The sequence below is a fragment of the Plutella xylostella genome, chromosome 9 (genome assembly GCF_932276165.1).
Source record: "Plutella xylostella chromosome 9, ilPluXylo3.1, whole genome shotgun sequence".
Taxonomy (NCBI): domain Eukaryota; kingdom Metazoa; phylum Arthropoda; class Insecta; order Lepidoptera; family Plutellidae; genus Plutella; species Plutella xylostella.
Window position 1 is genome coordinate 11,033,197 of NC_063989.1, and position 15,878 is coordinate 11,049,074.

The 15,878-nt window shown below is 39.3% G+C and overlaps 1 protein-coding gene and 1 long non-coding RNA gene across 3 annotated transcripts; one reads left to right on the forward strand and one right to left on the reverse strand.

Annotated features, from left to right (window-relative positions):
• Positions 1-136: 136 nt before the first annotated feature.
• LOC125488962 lies at positions 137-701 on the reverse strand. Its single transcript, XR_007266626.1, has 2 exons — positions 567-701; positions 137-225 (listed from the first exon to the last, which is right to left on the reverse strand). It is a non-coding gene; the product is annotated as an uncharacterized LOC125488962 (long non-coding RNA).
• A 5,253-nt stretch (positions 702-5,954) lies between these two features.
• LOC105390596 lies at positions 5,955-15,640 on the forward strand. 2 transcript variants are annotated; one of them, XM_048623082.1, is made up of 9 exons: positions 5,955-6,163; positions 6,293-7,451; positions 8,055-8,214; positions 9,522-9,745; positions 10,029-10,137; positions 11,198-11,266; positions 11,499-11,582; positions 13,920-14,585; positions 14,763-15,640. In XM_048623082.1, the coding sequence occupies exons 1-9, from the start codon at positions 6,138-6,140 to the stop codon at positions 15,143-15,145; spliced, it is 2,880 nt and encodes a 959-aa protein (XP_048479039.1). In that variant the 5' UTR covers positions 5,955-6,137; the 3' UTR covers positions 15,146-15,640. The 2 variants fall into 2 exon arrangements, with proteins under 2 accessions (XP_048479039.1, XP_011560228.3); XM_011561926.3 differs by lacking the exon at positions 11,499-11,582 and having other exon boundaries at positions 5,956-6,163; positions 11,198-11,350.
• The last annotated feature ends 238 nt before the right edge of the window (positions 15,641-15,878 follow it).

A 15,878-nucleotide genomic window follows, 5' to 3' on the forward strand; every position in this document is an offset into this window, starting at 1 on the left:
TTGTATAATGTTTCAGTAAACTTTGTACAGAAGTTTTGTCACTTTAAATTTACTTTTGATGTTATTTGACTCTCTACAGTTATAACTCTGGCACTGATTCTGGGGTTCGATTTTCGGGAGCTACAATTTTTTATTATTATTATTGATTTACCTCTCAGAGCTTGGATGTTTTTGTAATGTTGGACTTCTTATTCCTGTATAAATCGAAGATGTCGAAATAAAAACCTCTTAGAGCGGTGGTAGCTCAGTCGGGTAAGCGCCCGCTTCTCACGCCAGAGATGCGGGTTCGAATCCCGGCGCTGACATGTACCAATGAGTTCTTTTCTGAATTTAAGTACAATGTATACCATTGCTCTTACGGTGAAGGAAAACATCGTGAGGAAACCTGCATAATCTAGATTTAGCACATCTAGATTATGTGAACCCACCAACCCGCAGTGGACCAGCGTGGTGGGAAATGGTCCAAGCTTAGGAAGGCAGTTTAGACCTTGGGGATATGCACAAAGGTTCCATTCGAGAGAGCCAGGTGCAGGTACTGACACCCCCACAGAGAATAGAATAGAAACCTCTTTTTGAAGAAAGCCCTTATAATGTGAAGTCAATTCTGAATAATTATTAACAATGACATTTGTACCGAATACCTACTTCAGTACCTAAGACCTATTTTTAGTTTTCAGTTTGTTGAAATTTAATTAAGTAATGTAATACGAAATGTTTAAAAGCTCACAGGCAAAGTTTGAAAGGTCAATAAAATTTGTCGTTTGCAAAAGAGAAAGTTATCTAATAAGTCTAATAAGAAAGAAAATCGCAGACTTTTTCGTGAAGCTAGGACCAGATCCAAACAAGCAGGATTCAGATATACCTGGGTCAAAAACGGCTGCATATACGTCCGCAGAGAGCAAGACAAGTCACCCAGACAAATACGAAACTGCGATGACATTGAGCGTATCTTTGGGAAAGTCACAGTCTCTGTTCCCAGCGCATAAACACATTGAATCCACACCTGTTCTAGAACCGTCCACTCCATGTTCCTTCTTGAAAAATAAGCCAAATCATAGTAAATGTTATCCTAGTATTCTAAGTAAAAATTGTATAGAGAACTACCTCAGTGCAATGCTCTGTATAATATTGATTAGTACTCTTAGTTCAGGCTCGCTTCCACACCCACGTCAAACGAAGATTAAATTTACTTCACTTAAAAATTGTATAGCGAACTACCTCAGTGCAATGCTCTGTATAACATTGATAAGTATTCTAAGTTCAGGCTCGCTTCCACACCTACCCCAAACGAAGATTAAATTTATTTCACTTAAACACAACATTACGCTAACCTTTATGTGTACTCTGTTTTTATATACTTTTATGTATTATTATAGTATATTATTTTCATTTAATTTATCTTCATATTACTCATGCCCTCTCCGTTTTCCAAGCTACCCCAACCCTATCTCAGGCATTCAGTCCAATTACCTAGCAAATCTCAAGCGTGACCAAAAAACAAAATTAACTTTTCATAGTTATCCCCAATATAAACTATGGCCACCTTAGAAATAACATCTGATATAGACAGCACACTTGACGCTACCTGTCACGCTACTGATTTTGCCGAAGAATGCAAAGGGTTTTTACTGGAAAGTCACAACTTCAAGGTCCTACTCTATAACATTAAGAGCCACACGTGTAACTTTGCAAATTTTCTCGTATTACTAAAACGCCTGAATATTGTATATGACGTAATTGTTCTGACAGAATGCTGGCTTGGAAAAGATCCACATGTCAATTCTATCGATGGTTACTCACATTACCACTCTTCTGAATACATAAATCAGAATGGCGGAGTCATTGTTTATATAAAAAACTACTTACAAGCTAAAATTACTGAACCGCCAATTCTGGAAGCTGACTGTCTTAATATTGAGCTTTCGAATAATTTTACAATAATTGCACTATACCGATCACCTTCATTCAAGAACACGGATAAGTTTATTGAATCTCTAGACATCCACCTTAGTTCTATTCAACAGAAATCAAACATATTGCTGATGGGTGATATAAATATCAATATTATGCCTGGCGGGGACGATAAGAATAAAAACGAATATCTCTGTACGACAGCTGCACATGGCTTAGCTCCAATAATTACTATACCAACTAGAAACGATAGGTGTATAGATCACATTCTTATTAAATCCAAAAGTAAAGCAGTAGCTCTCGTATGTAAAACCTCAATGTGTGATCATGATTTACCCATGGCTTTTATATCTACAAATAAAAAAATCGTGAACAGTAGCAAACGACAACATCTAAAAACAGACTACGAAGCGGTAGCGGAGGATCTAAAACAGACAGACTGGACTGACATTATTTCTTCACGCGACGTCAACGAGGCAACTAACAAGTTCTCAGTTTTAGTCAAAAACTCTATTGACAAACACACTAAACTAGTAACAGTTAGCCGCTCAAAAATTAACTCCAAACCCTGGATCACTCCAGGCCTAATACGCTGTATGGTCCACAGAGATCGATTGCATCTTAAAAGTAGAAAATCTCCTAACAACGCAACAGACAGACTCATATACACCAGATACCGTAATTTTTACAAGAATGTCCTGCGCAAAGTCAAAGCACAATACGAAAACAACCTGCTAAATGACTGCAAAGAACATCCAAAAAAGTTATGGAACGCAATTAAAACAATCTGTGAAATAACGCCAAAACATAATCCAGCTACTGAGATAATTTCAACTCAAGACAAACATGACTCAATCAACAAATGCAATGATCACTTTGCAACTATAGGCTCAGTCTTGGCTAGTAAAATAGTTTCATTAACTGGAAAAACGGAGATTGAACTTGCTGCCCTAGTGAAAAGTACATCTACCCCAACATCATCTTTCTTTTTTCAACCCACCGACCCTCAGGAAATATCTGAGTACATCAAGCAACTCAAAAATGAAAGCGCCCCGGGACTGGACGGCATTAAAAGCCCGCTCATTAAAATAATATGCAAACACATAATCGAACCTTTTGCGCACATTTGCAACTTAAGCCTGTCCAATGGCTGTTTTCCTGAGATTTGGAAAACTGCAACAGTCACACCTATATATAAGGCGGGTGATAAATCCTGTCCCTCTAATTACAGACCTATCTCACTACTCTCTTTACTCTCTAAACTACTCGAAAAAATTGCAAATAACAGACTCACCTCGTACCTAGAGCAAAATAACTTATTATCCGACATCCAATTCGGCTTCAGGCGGGGGCGCTCCACAGAGCACGCAGTCTCACAACTTTTAGACATTGTCACCTCTCACTTAGACAATGGGAGATGCTGCCTGGGTGCTTTTCTAGACCTAGCAAAAGCATTCGACACGGTATCGATACCTATTTTGACCCAAAAATTAGAAAACCTAGGCATAAGGGGACAAACTCTCTCATGGTTTAAAAGTTACCTTACCAACAGAAAACAGCTTACCAAAATTACTGACACTACAAGTGACCCATCAGCCATTAACTATGGAGTACCGCAGGGCAGCATTCTTGGGCCAACGCTATTCATTATTTATATGAATGACATAAGCAATGTCCTAACCTCCAACAAAGCCAAAATTGTATGCTATGCGGACGACACAGCTATGCTTTTCTCGGGAGACGATTGGGATGAGACATATAGACAGGCAGAGACTGGCCTCACTCAAACTGCAACTTGGCTTTCACATAATCTCTTGACCCTCAACATATCTAAAACAAATTATATATGTTTTCATAAAACTAAAGCGTCTGCACCCGATCCAGCTCTTAAGTTAAAAATGCATATGTGTCAACATCAACTATAACCCTGTTCTTGCGAAACTATCCAAAGGCTATCTTCCTTAAAATATCTCGGAGTAATCTTGGACGAAAAAGTGAACTTTAATAAACACATAGAATACACCTCTGGCAGAGCAAGAAAGCTAATTCATATTATGCGCTTACTCCGCAACGGTGCAGAGTTAGATACTCTTCGTAACGTATACATGGCACTCTGTCAATCAGTCCTAGGATACTGCATCACATGCTGGGGTGGAGCGTCTAAAACAAGTATGTTAATATTAGAAAGAGCGCAGCGGTCCATACTGAAAGTAATGCTCAAAAAGCCGAAACGGTACCCCACAACTCAAATATATGCCGACTGCCAAGTGCTAACAATGAGACAACTATTTATTTATCGCACATGTCTACAAGTACACCGCAATACAATTAACTCCACGGACTATCCCATTCTCTTATCCAAAAGAACATTTAAATTGCCCGTACATGCCACAAACACAAGGTTCGCTCAAAGGTTTCCCAATTTTCTTCGCCCACATACATACAACAAAGCTATAAAACACTGTAGTATGAATAATGCTACAATGAAGGAGGCAAAGGATACCATGAAAAAATGGCTCACTGGTTTGAATTATGACCAAACTGAGGACATTATTTGTATAACGGAATGACCTTGAAACCCTTTGTAGGACCGTTCCTATCTGTGTAATAATCTGGAGTAAGTACATATACTTTGCTTATATATTTATAAACTTATATTTTATATATATTAACTAATGTTTATTTGACTTTATTTATCCTTAACTATTATATATATTTTTTCCTATAAAAGTGTACAAGCGAGCCTAAATTCTATCCTACATTCTGCTTAACTTAGGTTTTAGGTTTTAAGTTTAATTTTGTTAGTTTAAAATCTAAATTGTTAATTAATGTCATTTAATGGTCCATAATTTTATTATAAAGCCACCTAACGAATACCTGACCAAACAATACAAATAACCTGCCTACCGTCCCCCACGATACGGGTTGTACCTAGTGTAGGGGACACTGTCAACACTATATAGATCAACTCCTCACCAAATTATTGTAACCACCAGACTATTGTAAAAACGTTTTATCGGTGCCAATAAATGATTTTTATTTTTATTTTTATTATTTTTATTAAGTGCCAATTCTGTCCATATAGTAGCAGGAACTCCTGAATCTACATAATACAATGTAATAATAATGTTAGAAAATTTTAACATGGATTAAGAACAACTGAATTATATGAAAAAAATGAAAATATGGTTAGATTGTACAATGTAGAGCCTGTAGAGGTGTACTAAATACGCTACTCTAATATTTTTTTCTTTCCTTTTTTCTTTCTTTCTAAGCACAATTGGGGAATCGGCCTTAACACTTAGACCTGCTTGAAGTCAGCTCGCTAGTTTACTACAATCACACAAGCCGGGACGATGACTTGCGCACGGGATATTATTTCATCGGGCCAGCATAGGTATATTTATATGATAGTAAATGCCATATTTGAATTAATAGTGCGTGGCGTGACTTAATTAACTTATTTAAATTATAATAAAGGTTCCTAAGAAATATAAACACCTGCTAATGAGTAGTTTTTGTTATTTTCCTCAACAAGTACTTTCACTGTTTGCTGAAGTACCTACTACAAAAACAGTTGACACATGCCTTGTCATAATGTCGGTTAATGAATGACTCCTATTGTTATTAGTGTTAGCGGCTGTCTAGATATACATAGATAGATATAGATCAATTGGTTAGACCTCAATGAAATCCTATGTCAGGATGAATAGCAGCATAGGGTTTACGGCTTACAGCTCTTAACTTTTTCCATGAAGTGGAAAACAGCTAATAACCTACAATTTGTTTTAATTAATTGGAGGCCGATATGTATTTTCAAGTTTTAGGCAATGACGAATGAGATACCGGCAATAATACATTGTGTATACAGGTGCGGGGTAAGGTGGTGGCATACTGACAAGACGTAGCGTTCAGCGAGGTTCAGTCATTGCCCAACCTTCGCAAAATAAGTTAAAAAAGTTTGAAAATTACATAAAAAATAATTATTTAGTAGCTTACATAAATTTTCTGGTATATAAAACGTAAAACTTAAATTATCCAAAAAAGCTGCTGAGAAGCTACCATAATCTAAGAATAACAATTATTTAAGACGCTATCGGCTATCACTCAGCCACAATAGCTTCGTATAATTCCACCTCCAATTATTTTCTCCACATCAGTTCGTATTAGCAAAGTCGCTGTAGTGGGAGCACTTGGACACTTCCAAGCGATTACGATCAACGAAAATGATCACCGCCTTCAAAATACTAGGGTAAATATTTCAAATTTCAAATTTTCACTAACAATTGACTAACGATGGAATAATTTTTATGAGTATATTTTAACCTTAACCCTGATTTCTTAAAAGCTGAGTTTATAATAGTTGTGTTATGCTTTACAGCGTGGCCATGATGGCCTCGTCTCTTCTTTCTCCATCGACGGCGCAGGATGCAAACTCCAGAAGTATCTCTGACGAGAGCCCTGAGTCCAAAGAAACCTCATTCAACTATCCACAGTACATCGAACCCCGAGAACAAAACACTTATCCAGAAAATTTTAAGTCTGCAGAAACGAATAAACAATCTGTTGATAACCAGAATGGTAATGACACAAAGTCTAGTGCCCAATCAAATTTTGTAAGTACATCTCAGTCCAAGGATATATCTGGTGGTAACGCGCAGAGTGTAACTGGATCAGCCAATCAAACGGAAACTTCAACTCAAAATAACACAAAAGCACAGAGTCAAGTTGATCAGGCACAAACAGCAGAGACAAATAATCAAACTAAATCACAAAATAATTCACAAGCAGTAGGGCAGCAATCTCAAGCGCAAGCAACAGCACAATCTCAAGCCACCGCGAATAATCAAACTATTGATCAAAATTCGACCACTGCCCAGTCAAATGCCCAAAAATCTGCTATTGCCCAGACAACTGCGCAATCAGAAACACAAAATAATCCACGAGATCAAGCAAAAACAACATCACAATCTGAAGCTACCACGAACAATCAAACAAATGCCCAAAATCCTACCAGTACTCAAACAAATGCTCAAAAGTCTGCCACTACCGAGACAACTGCTCAATCAGAATCCCCAAATTATACGCAAGCTCAAACAGCATCACAATCTGAAGCTTCCACTAATAATCAGACTAATAGCCAAAACTCTGCCACTGGTAAACCAAATGACCAAAGTAATGGCCAAAATCTAGCCACCACCAAACCAAATGACCAAACTAATGGCCAAATCCCTGCCACCGGTAAACCAAATGACCAAAACCCTGCCACTAATCAAACAAATGCGCAATCAGAAACTTTTAATTCCAACGAAAACAAAACACAAGAGGCTGAAACAGAGCAAAAACGAAAGGAAGTAGTTCTTGAAATATACCAGAACCAGTCTGAGGAGAACAACTCATCAGCTGGAGGCAACGCTTCTGCGAGTGCTGCGGAAAGCGCAGCATCAGAGCAGGAAGCGTCTCCAGAAATCTCCAACGAAAATAAAGAAGAGGTGAAACAGCCGCAACCGAATATCGTGATCATCATGGCGGACGATTTGGTAAGGACAACTTTTCTATAATAAAACACATTTTGAATATTTCTGCAATATTTTAGACCCTTTTACTGCAATATTTTTATGAATAGCTGAAGCGTTTTAGATGAACCATGAACTACCTCACCATCAAATTACCTCTCAAAAAAAAAAAAAACACGCACTCACGCCTTGTACTAATGTACTCCCTTGCGGGGTAGGCAGAGGTGCATTGCTGCACCCACTTTTCGCCAGAGTGTTATGTTAGTCCCAATGTAATAGGGGGCGGGCCTATTGCCATTTTACGGGCACATCCAAGACCCGAGAACAAATATCTGTGTTTAAACAAATATCTGCCCCAGCCGGGAATCGAACCCGGGACCATCGGCTCAGTAGTCAGGGTCACTAACCACTACGCCATTCGGTCGTCTCAAATCCCGCTTTTTTTTCTTGAAGAAACAACATATTATTATTTGCGCAGTCAGTTAACCTTAATCTCATCCTTTGATCATAAGGATTTACCTTACGAGACTTAGCCCTATTCCAATTATCAGGATTTACCGCTATTCCATCTCTTCACAATCCCATCCCACCATCACCAATTCTCACCCCGACTCCACCTTTCCCCAGGGCTGGAACGACGTCTCCTTCCACGGCTCCAACCAGATCCTGACGCCCAACATCGACGCTATCATGTACACGGGGGTCTCCCTCCAGCAGTACTACACGGATGCGTGGGGCTCCGCCGCAAGGACCGCATTCCTCACCGGGAAGTACCCTATGAGGCTTGGTACGTTGATCTTTACTTGTTTATATAGGAACTATATTTTGTAAAATTAAGCAAGAGTCCTGTGACGTTTAAGAATATATGCTTATACCTGGTGAATTAAGTAAAGTTTCCCTAGAAAACCAACAAATGAAAACCAACAATGGCAGGATAAAATTTATGTGTCGGGCAGCTCGCCTGACTGAAAAGACGGATGGATGTATCAGGTTAGTTTCCTCCATGTTGGGGTAGACGAAAAAGCGTCCTCGGCTGCCAACTTATCCACTGTACTGAATAACATTTTTTTATCACGAACTTTCAAAAATCGCAAAACAAAAGTTGTTCAAAATGGCCATTTGAGTCACTTCTTTCTGCTTACTCAAACCTTTTTGCAATATTCTGTATACAATTAGTTATGCAATATTTATCCAGTGTAGTACATGCTACTTAGTTACACAGGTAGGCACAGGTCTAGCCAAACATACAATTGTTCACAGTTAATGAGCAAAATATAATTACGGTAAAAATAAACACAAATAACCCTCAAATTAATAAGTTAAACTGGCATTCACATGTTTTTGAAATAACATTCAGAACAACGCACCTACTGTTTTAATAAAACATTTGTCGGTTGGATAGTCAAAAGCGATATTTAATTTCGTAATCACAAACAATAACCTAGTATTTTATTGTGATAATGAACATGTACCTCTCATTACCGATGGTTGTTTACGGGAGCTTTTAGACTAGGTAGGCAAATAATAGATTATTGTCAGGAAATATATAAGTACCTATGTACGACTGTACGTCCCTATACGTTAATGACTTGTAAGGCCTATAAGTTTTGTTAAATTAAGCAAGAATTAGATTCCTGTAGTGATAAAAAAGTTACATTTTATATGAAAAGATTTTCTACATAGATTTGGGTCTACTGGGGTACTGACTAGTATGTATTAACAGCACTATAGCTACCTAAATACATACAAACATACATACATATTATTTGTACGTATTTCAGTTACAGGCAGGTTAGCGCCGAAATTGAAGTCGTCGTCTGATAAATTTTCCAGTCGTTAGATTTATTGGGCCGGAATAATGACGCCTTTGGATCTTGAAATTATTATCCATTTAGTTAGACTATTTTGAGAACATTACTGATTACTTTATTTTTGTTACGTACGAAAACTCCAATAACTTTAAATATATTTGACAATATACCTTTACGACATCCAATACTAATTTCATGGCACGTTATAACTCTTCTCTAACTGTTTTTCAAGCAGTTGCAGTTCTCAATTTATCTTCTACAACCCACTCCCCAATCTCCGCAGGAATGCAAGGACCTTCAATCATGGCCCACGAGGACCGCGGCCTACCCTCCGAGGAGACGACCCTGCCGCAGCGGCTGCAGCAGCTCGGTTACAGCACCCACCTGGTAGGCAAGTGGGGGCTCGGCAAGTCCCGCCCCGCCTACCTGCCTACCAATAGGGGATACGACTCGTTCTTCGGCTTTCTGGATGACTCGATCGATTATTACACATTCGATCATATTGAGGTATGTTGAGGATGGGTTTTGGTTAGCGTATAAGGTTTTTTTTTAAATGGTATGTTGATATTATCTATTTCCATAAAATTAAGACCGAGCTTTAACTCAACATAGAGTCTTAGCTCAATTTATGAAAATACACACTGATTCCATTTAGCTGATTGGCTTTTGTCCTATAGCGCTCGGATAGCGTGCGTGATGATTTCCGCACCTTATTAAAAACCCCCTATATGCACTTTTTCCTTCCCAACACTTCATAATTAACCACAATTATTACTAATTATTGTTCCAGAACTACAACAACAGCCAGCTATTCGGGCTGGACCTGTACAACGACATAACTCCGGCGCCGGAGCCGCAGGGCCACCTGACCGATGTGCTCACAGACCACGCCGTGCAGTGTGAGTGTTTTACTTCCTTCTCCTTCTAATTTAACCCTTCAGGGGCTATTTTTTCATAATTTAAAATGTATATTATACTCGTACATTTGATGATGCAAAAAAGGTATACTTACATCAAAAGCGGGTGATTCAGGGGTCATTCTGCACAACTTTTGCTCTACTATTTATTTTTCGTGAATTTCAAACACTAGATAGGAGAGTCTTCTAGAATGGTGTATCAACTGTACTGGATAAGAATATATTATATTTTTTGCAAATTAACAAAAGTCGTATTGCAAAAGTTGTTCAGAATGACCCCTTTTGCAACAAGTATTTTTATAAGTACTTTTAATCAATAATAAATCTTATTACGTCCAAGGTACTTAAAATTGTATAACTTTAAAAAGAGCTTTCTTACAATGTGATAAATGATATTTAGCTCAGTAGTGGATTCAGCTACAAAGAACGAAGTAATTTATTGTTACGTGACAGAATACGCATTTATTAGAGCAGAGATAGTTGCAAGATTACTTCTGTGTAGCGAGAGGACGGATCCTTCATTATATTGTGTTCTCTGAAAAAGGAAATTGAATCCGTTAGCTTAATCAAAGAATCATTACTGAATTGGTAGGTATAGCATTACCGGTGCTGAGTATCATAGAAAGATGATTTGAGGTTGATTTGTAAATTCAGCAATTAAGGTTATTTTGGTGGAGAAAAAATATACCTACTTACTTACAAATAATATGGTATTTCATATTGTAGTTATGTGATATCAACATTATCAAACCAAAATAACATTGCATTTAAGTACTTTTGTTCCCTATTGAGGCAGAGCTCAATTTATTATTCTTTGGAGCCCCCGGTATAATGATGCACTGACAAAATATAATAGCATATAGGTGGATGTTATAGACACTTATATTTTAATACACTCACGAGCAATGGAAGAGTTTCAGTGTCATAGCAACTTACCTTTATGAAACTTTTTCATTGGTCGCAAGTGTATAAGCAAAAAATCAACTACCAAACCATGCAACACCGCTTTACTAATCCTAACACCCTCCCCCCTTGATTACAGTGATTCGCAGCCACGACATCGCGCGCCCCCTCTTCCTGCAGGTGTCGCACGCGGCGCCCCACGCCGGGGGTGGCATGGTGAGCCTGCAGCCGCCCCCCGGCGCCGTGGCCTGGAACCACCACGTCGCGCACTCCGCTAGACGACTCTATGCTGGTTAGTTAGTCATCTGATCCGCAGCCACAACAGTTGCCGCCCCCTGTACCTGCAGACGGCTCTATGCTGGTTAGTTAGTAGATCCGCGTGCACGACAGTTGCCGCCCCCTCTTCCTGCAGGTGTAGGACGCGGCGCCCCACGCCGGGGGCGGCATGGTGAGCCTGCAGCCGCCCCCCGGCGCCGTGGCCTGGAACCACCACGTCGCGCACTCCACTAGACGCCTCTATGCTGGTTAGTTAGTGATCTTATCCGTAGCCACGACGGCTGTCGCCCCCTCTTCCTGCAAGTGTCGCACGCGGCTTGTTCACGTCAAAACGGCTCAGCTGAACCGATTGTAACAAAATTTGGTATGGAGTTAAGTTAACTGAGACACTAGATTAACACATATGCTACTTTTTATCCCGGAATTCCCACGGGTAAACTTTTTAAGGCGAAGCGAAGCTCGCGGCAACAGCTAGTAAATAAATAAATAAGCGCCACTGCATTTGTAACTATAGGTTCTTCTCACCGCGTCGGTGACAAACACAAGAAGTAGAGTAGGGTATATGTCACCATGGTGAACCAGTTGTCAGTCTCCGATTATCCAACTATTGGTACAGAAAGCTCTGCCATGGTAAACTTTTTTACTTCGATTTGCTTAAGAAAATCGCTCTGGTATCCTTCAGTAAAATATAAATATTTCTGAAGCAAGTAATAAACATGAAAGCAAGAGCAATGTAACTTAACAAGATTCAAAGGCCTTAGCTGCTCTTCAGTCTTGAATAAGAGCCGGGACGTGTATGATAATAGTCTCAGCGACTTTGACAAATAAGGTTTTTTCTACCATATACGAACACTTAACTTTCATGATACGCATACGCTGGCATTACGATAATACAGCAAGTAAAGTACGTGTCTAGAATGTGCGATATTACTTTTCCGACAACATCGGAAAATGTTACGGAAACTTTTCTTTGCCTACGTAATGTGCTTTTGCTGGCATCGCAAACATTTACAAATACTGTCAAAAATACGTGTCGCTTGTCACTTATTTGAACAGGCTATTGAGAGCAAACATTGTGACAGATGGTGTAATTAGCACGACGCGATATTTGAGGCCCGTTGCGAACGAAATCTACATTTAAATCCCTAATTGGGAAATCGATGTCAACGCTGAATATTCATTTATCAATATTTAATATCAATTCGTTATTAGTTAAGTCCAATATTACAGATAACTAACAATTTGCAAATATTATGTACGAGGTGCATGAAATTAGCCTCGGCAGTGATGAGTAGATAGTAACTCTAAATTATACCTAGGGTAACGTAACGTACCTTGGGACGCTTGTACCTCGGGACATTGATTTTATTTAAAAACCGGCTAAATAAACACATTAATATTCTACCCTAGGCATAGTATTTTACTCGCTTGGCAAAACTAGTGAGTCTCGTGATCATACCGGCATCGAGTGTGTGGTGAAGACAATATGAAGTTTTTTGGAGTCAAAATTTGCTTTTGTATAGTTTTTTGAGCTGCTTTATCTCATTGAGGCATGCTCAAAATAGAGACATGGATGTCACATATATATTATCAGTTATTTAATTTTATGTCACGGTAATTATTTGAAAGATTCCTAACATAAAAATAAAAATATTGAGATTTTTGTTATATATTGCTTTTTTGTACCTTGGGTCACGATAATGTTTGTACCTTGGGACACTGTATCCTATGGTTTTGTACTATGGAGACTGTTAACTTCTAAATAACGCAATAAATCTCTGTTCTTATTAGTGGCAGAGTAAAACTGGAACGAAGAGAGTTGCAGTAAGTCTGGATCGTTTGAAACAAGCATTAGATAAAGTAAAAGAAAGGGAAAATATTCCTCTTAAGTGAATGTTCCAATTTGGAACATAAGATTCATACAGAATCGCAAAATATAATTTCGTTAAAAACTAATGATAATTTGATGTCGATGTAATTATAAAATAAGGATGATTACAAGACTTTTTGCACCAAAAATATAATAGATCAATTTGTCCCAAAGTACACTTAAAAGTGTCCCAAGGTACAAACGTGTAACGTACCTTGGGTCAAAACAAGCATTTTTACTTTTGTCTTCATTTAAAAAAAATCTGGTTACACCAAAGCTTCATCACAAATACTAGAGATAATAGATTATATTATATCCTACCGAATAAAGTAAATTTCACATTAATATGATAGTTGTACGCTGCGATATCTTCATTCAAACTTGGGGTAGTCGAAAGTGTCCCTAGGTACGTTACGTTACCCTACATATTCAACGCTATTCTGACTGGCTAATCCTATCAAAAAAGTAACATAGTTAATTTAGAAGAAGAAAATTATGTACCTATACTCTGTCCATTATATTATTGGTTTTTTGACAGCCGAAATCCCATACATATTTGATGACTGCAAAGGAAAACCAACTTTACTTACCAGACATAAGGAAACGTCTAAAATACAATAACATAGTGGAAGCTCTATAATTGTTTATTTAAGTATTTATTTATTATAGGTAGATACACCAACATTGTTAGTAACAACTGTTTGTTATTTCCCAGGTATGGTGACGAGCTTGGACCGAAGTATCGGTGACATAGTAGCCGCTCTAGCCGACAGCAAAATGCTTCAGAACACCATCATCGCATTTGTGTCAGACAACGGCGCAGCTCCCGTCGGGAAAACTCAGAACTACGGAACCAACCTGCCTCTCCGAGGTCTTAAAGGGACCCCGTTTGACGGAGCTGTGAGGTCCGCAGCAGTCCTGTGGCATCCAGAACTAGAAGCTGATAGTTGGGAAGGTCTCTTCCACGTCACAGACTGGGTGCCGACTCTAGTAGCAGCCGCAGGAGGCAACGTCACGGCTGAAATAGACGGAGTCAACCAATGGGATGCCATAAGAAAAGGAGAAGTGTCAGCCAGAAACGATATGCTCATAAGCATTGATGACCTAAACGGCTGGGCCGCCATCAGAGAAGGGGACTACAAGCTAGTCATCGGTACAGTTGATCCTAGTCTTAGCGACTACTACGGAGAATCCCTCATGGGTGTCAGGTTCAAATCACCGTCCTACGAAGGCACTCTCCTAGATTGTGAGACAGCCAAAGTAATCAAAGAATCGCTGGCTAAGGATATCGATATCAATGTTGCTATTATAAGAAGAAACGAATCCACCCTGAGTCCTGCTGGCCAGATTAACATCACCGACCTCTGCATACCCAACAATGGTAAGTAGAACCACACCATTCGCTGTAATCACGAGGGGTGCCACTGTTTTGAAGTAAGCACTATGCATTTAGTTAGACTCATATTTTGATTCTAGATATCCATTCATCACCATCGTTGCGATACTCCTTACCCTAATAGTCAACCTTAATTTTGAACTGCTCCTTTTTAATTTCCAGAAAAAGGCTGTCTATTCAACATAATAGAAGACCCGCACGAAGCCCACGACCTGTGGGCGCAACTCCCAGAGCTGGTCAAGCGCCTCACTCTTCGCCTCCGAGCTCTATGGTCAGACATGCGAGGGCGGCACCCAGCGCGCCCAGACGCTCGCGCGGACCCCGCCCTGCATCAGCACGCCTGGGCGCCCTGGCTGGAGGACTCCGAGCCCGCCCCCCTCCACACCCCGCAGCCCCCCGAGTTCCCCCTCCGCGTCACCAAGGCAGAGCTGCAATACCTCGTCGACATCAACCTTGACGCGTTTAAGACTAAAATATACGAATCCATCAATAGTATGGGCAACTCATTTGTTAAGAGTGTCGGTAGCTTGTTCAGTTTTAAATAACCATTTTTAGTATATTTTTTTTGAATATTTATTAAAGTATTTTGTTGTTAATATGCGTCATTGGCTAGATTAAGCTTACGCTTGACTGGGATTGTGCCTAAAATAACGCGTTAGGCGTTGACATGCGCTGAGGCGAGCGCGCCTTTGATCATCGTGCCCGTAATTAGGGGGCACTTGTTAGCTTTAGGTCAACTAACTGAGGAAAATGATGTAGCTTTTGCATGAGTATATACAGGGTGCTGGCGGTTGCTGTAGAGAGGTCATTTCTGCCGCAGGTCGGCTGCTCTGTCTTGTGCTGACGGCGCTAAGTATGATCCTATACCTGTTGTAACGCAAGTGAGGACTGCAATCTACATTGTAACGTTAAGTAGATAATAATATTATAGGTTTGACAGAGATACATTGTAGTGTTCTATAGTAAATTTTCTGTACTTAAGTATTCCTAAGTTCAGTTTGATTTATTACGAAATAATAAAAGCTTTATTCATAATGTTACAGTTAGTTTTGATTCATAACCAACACCCTACCATATCTAAATATGAAACTTAAAAGCAACATTGTAACTGCTTCTTCTCAATTTTCTTTCATATTGCTCCTATTATTTTCACGTTCACGCTAAAGGTAAAAATAAAAGTCAGTGTCAAACAGCGCACGGAAAAGTTAACCTCCAAAGCCGTCCCTGGAGTAATTCACGCATCCATTCCCTTGTATTGGCAATAACGATAAACAAAGG

Bases quoted from the DNA above. Each gene is read 5' to 3' on its own strand.
- LOC105390596 (XM_048623082.1), top strand. From the start codon at position 6,138: ATGATCACCGCCTTCAAAATACTAGG. The intron at 10,138-11,197 runs GTGAGTGTTTTA...CCTTGATTACAG, and splicing joins CACAGACCACGCCGTGCAGT to TGATTCGCAGCCACGACATC. The intron at 11,583-13,919 runs GTTAGTTAGTGA...GTTATTTCCCAG, and splicing joins CACTAGACGCCTCTATGCTG to GTATGGTGACGAGCTTGGAC.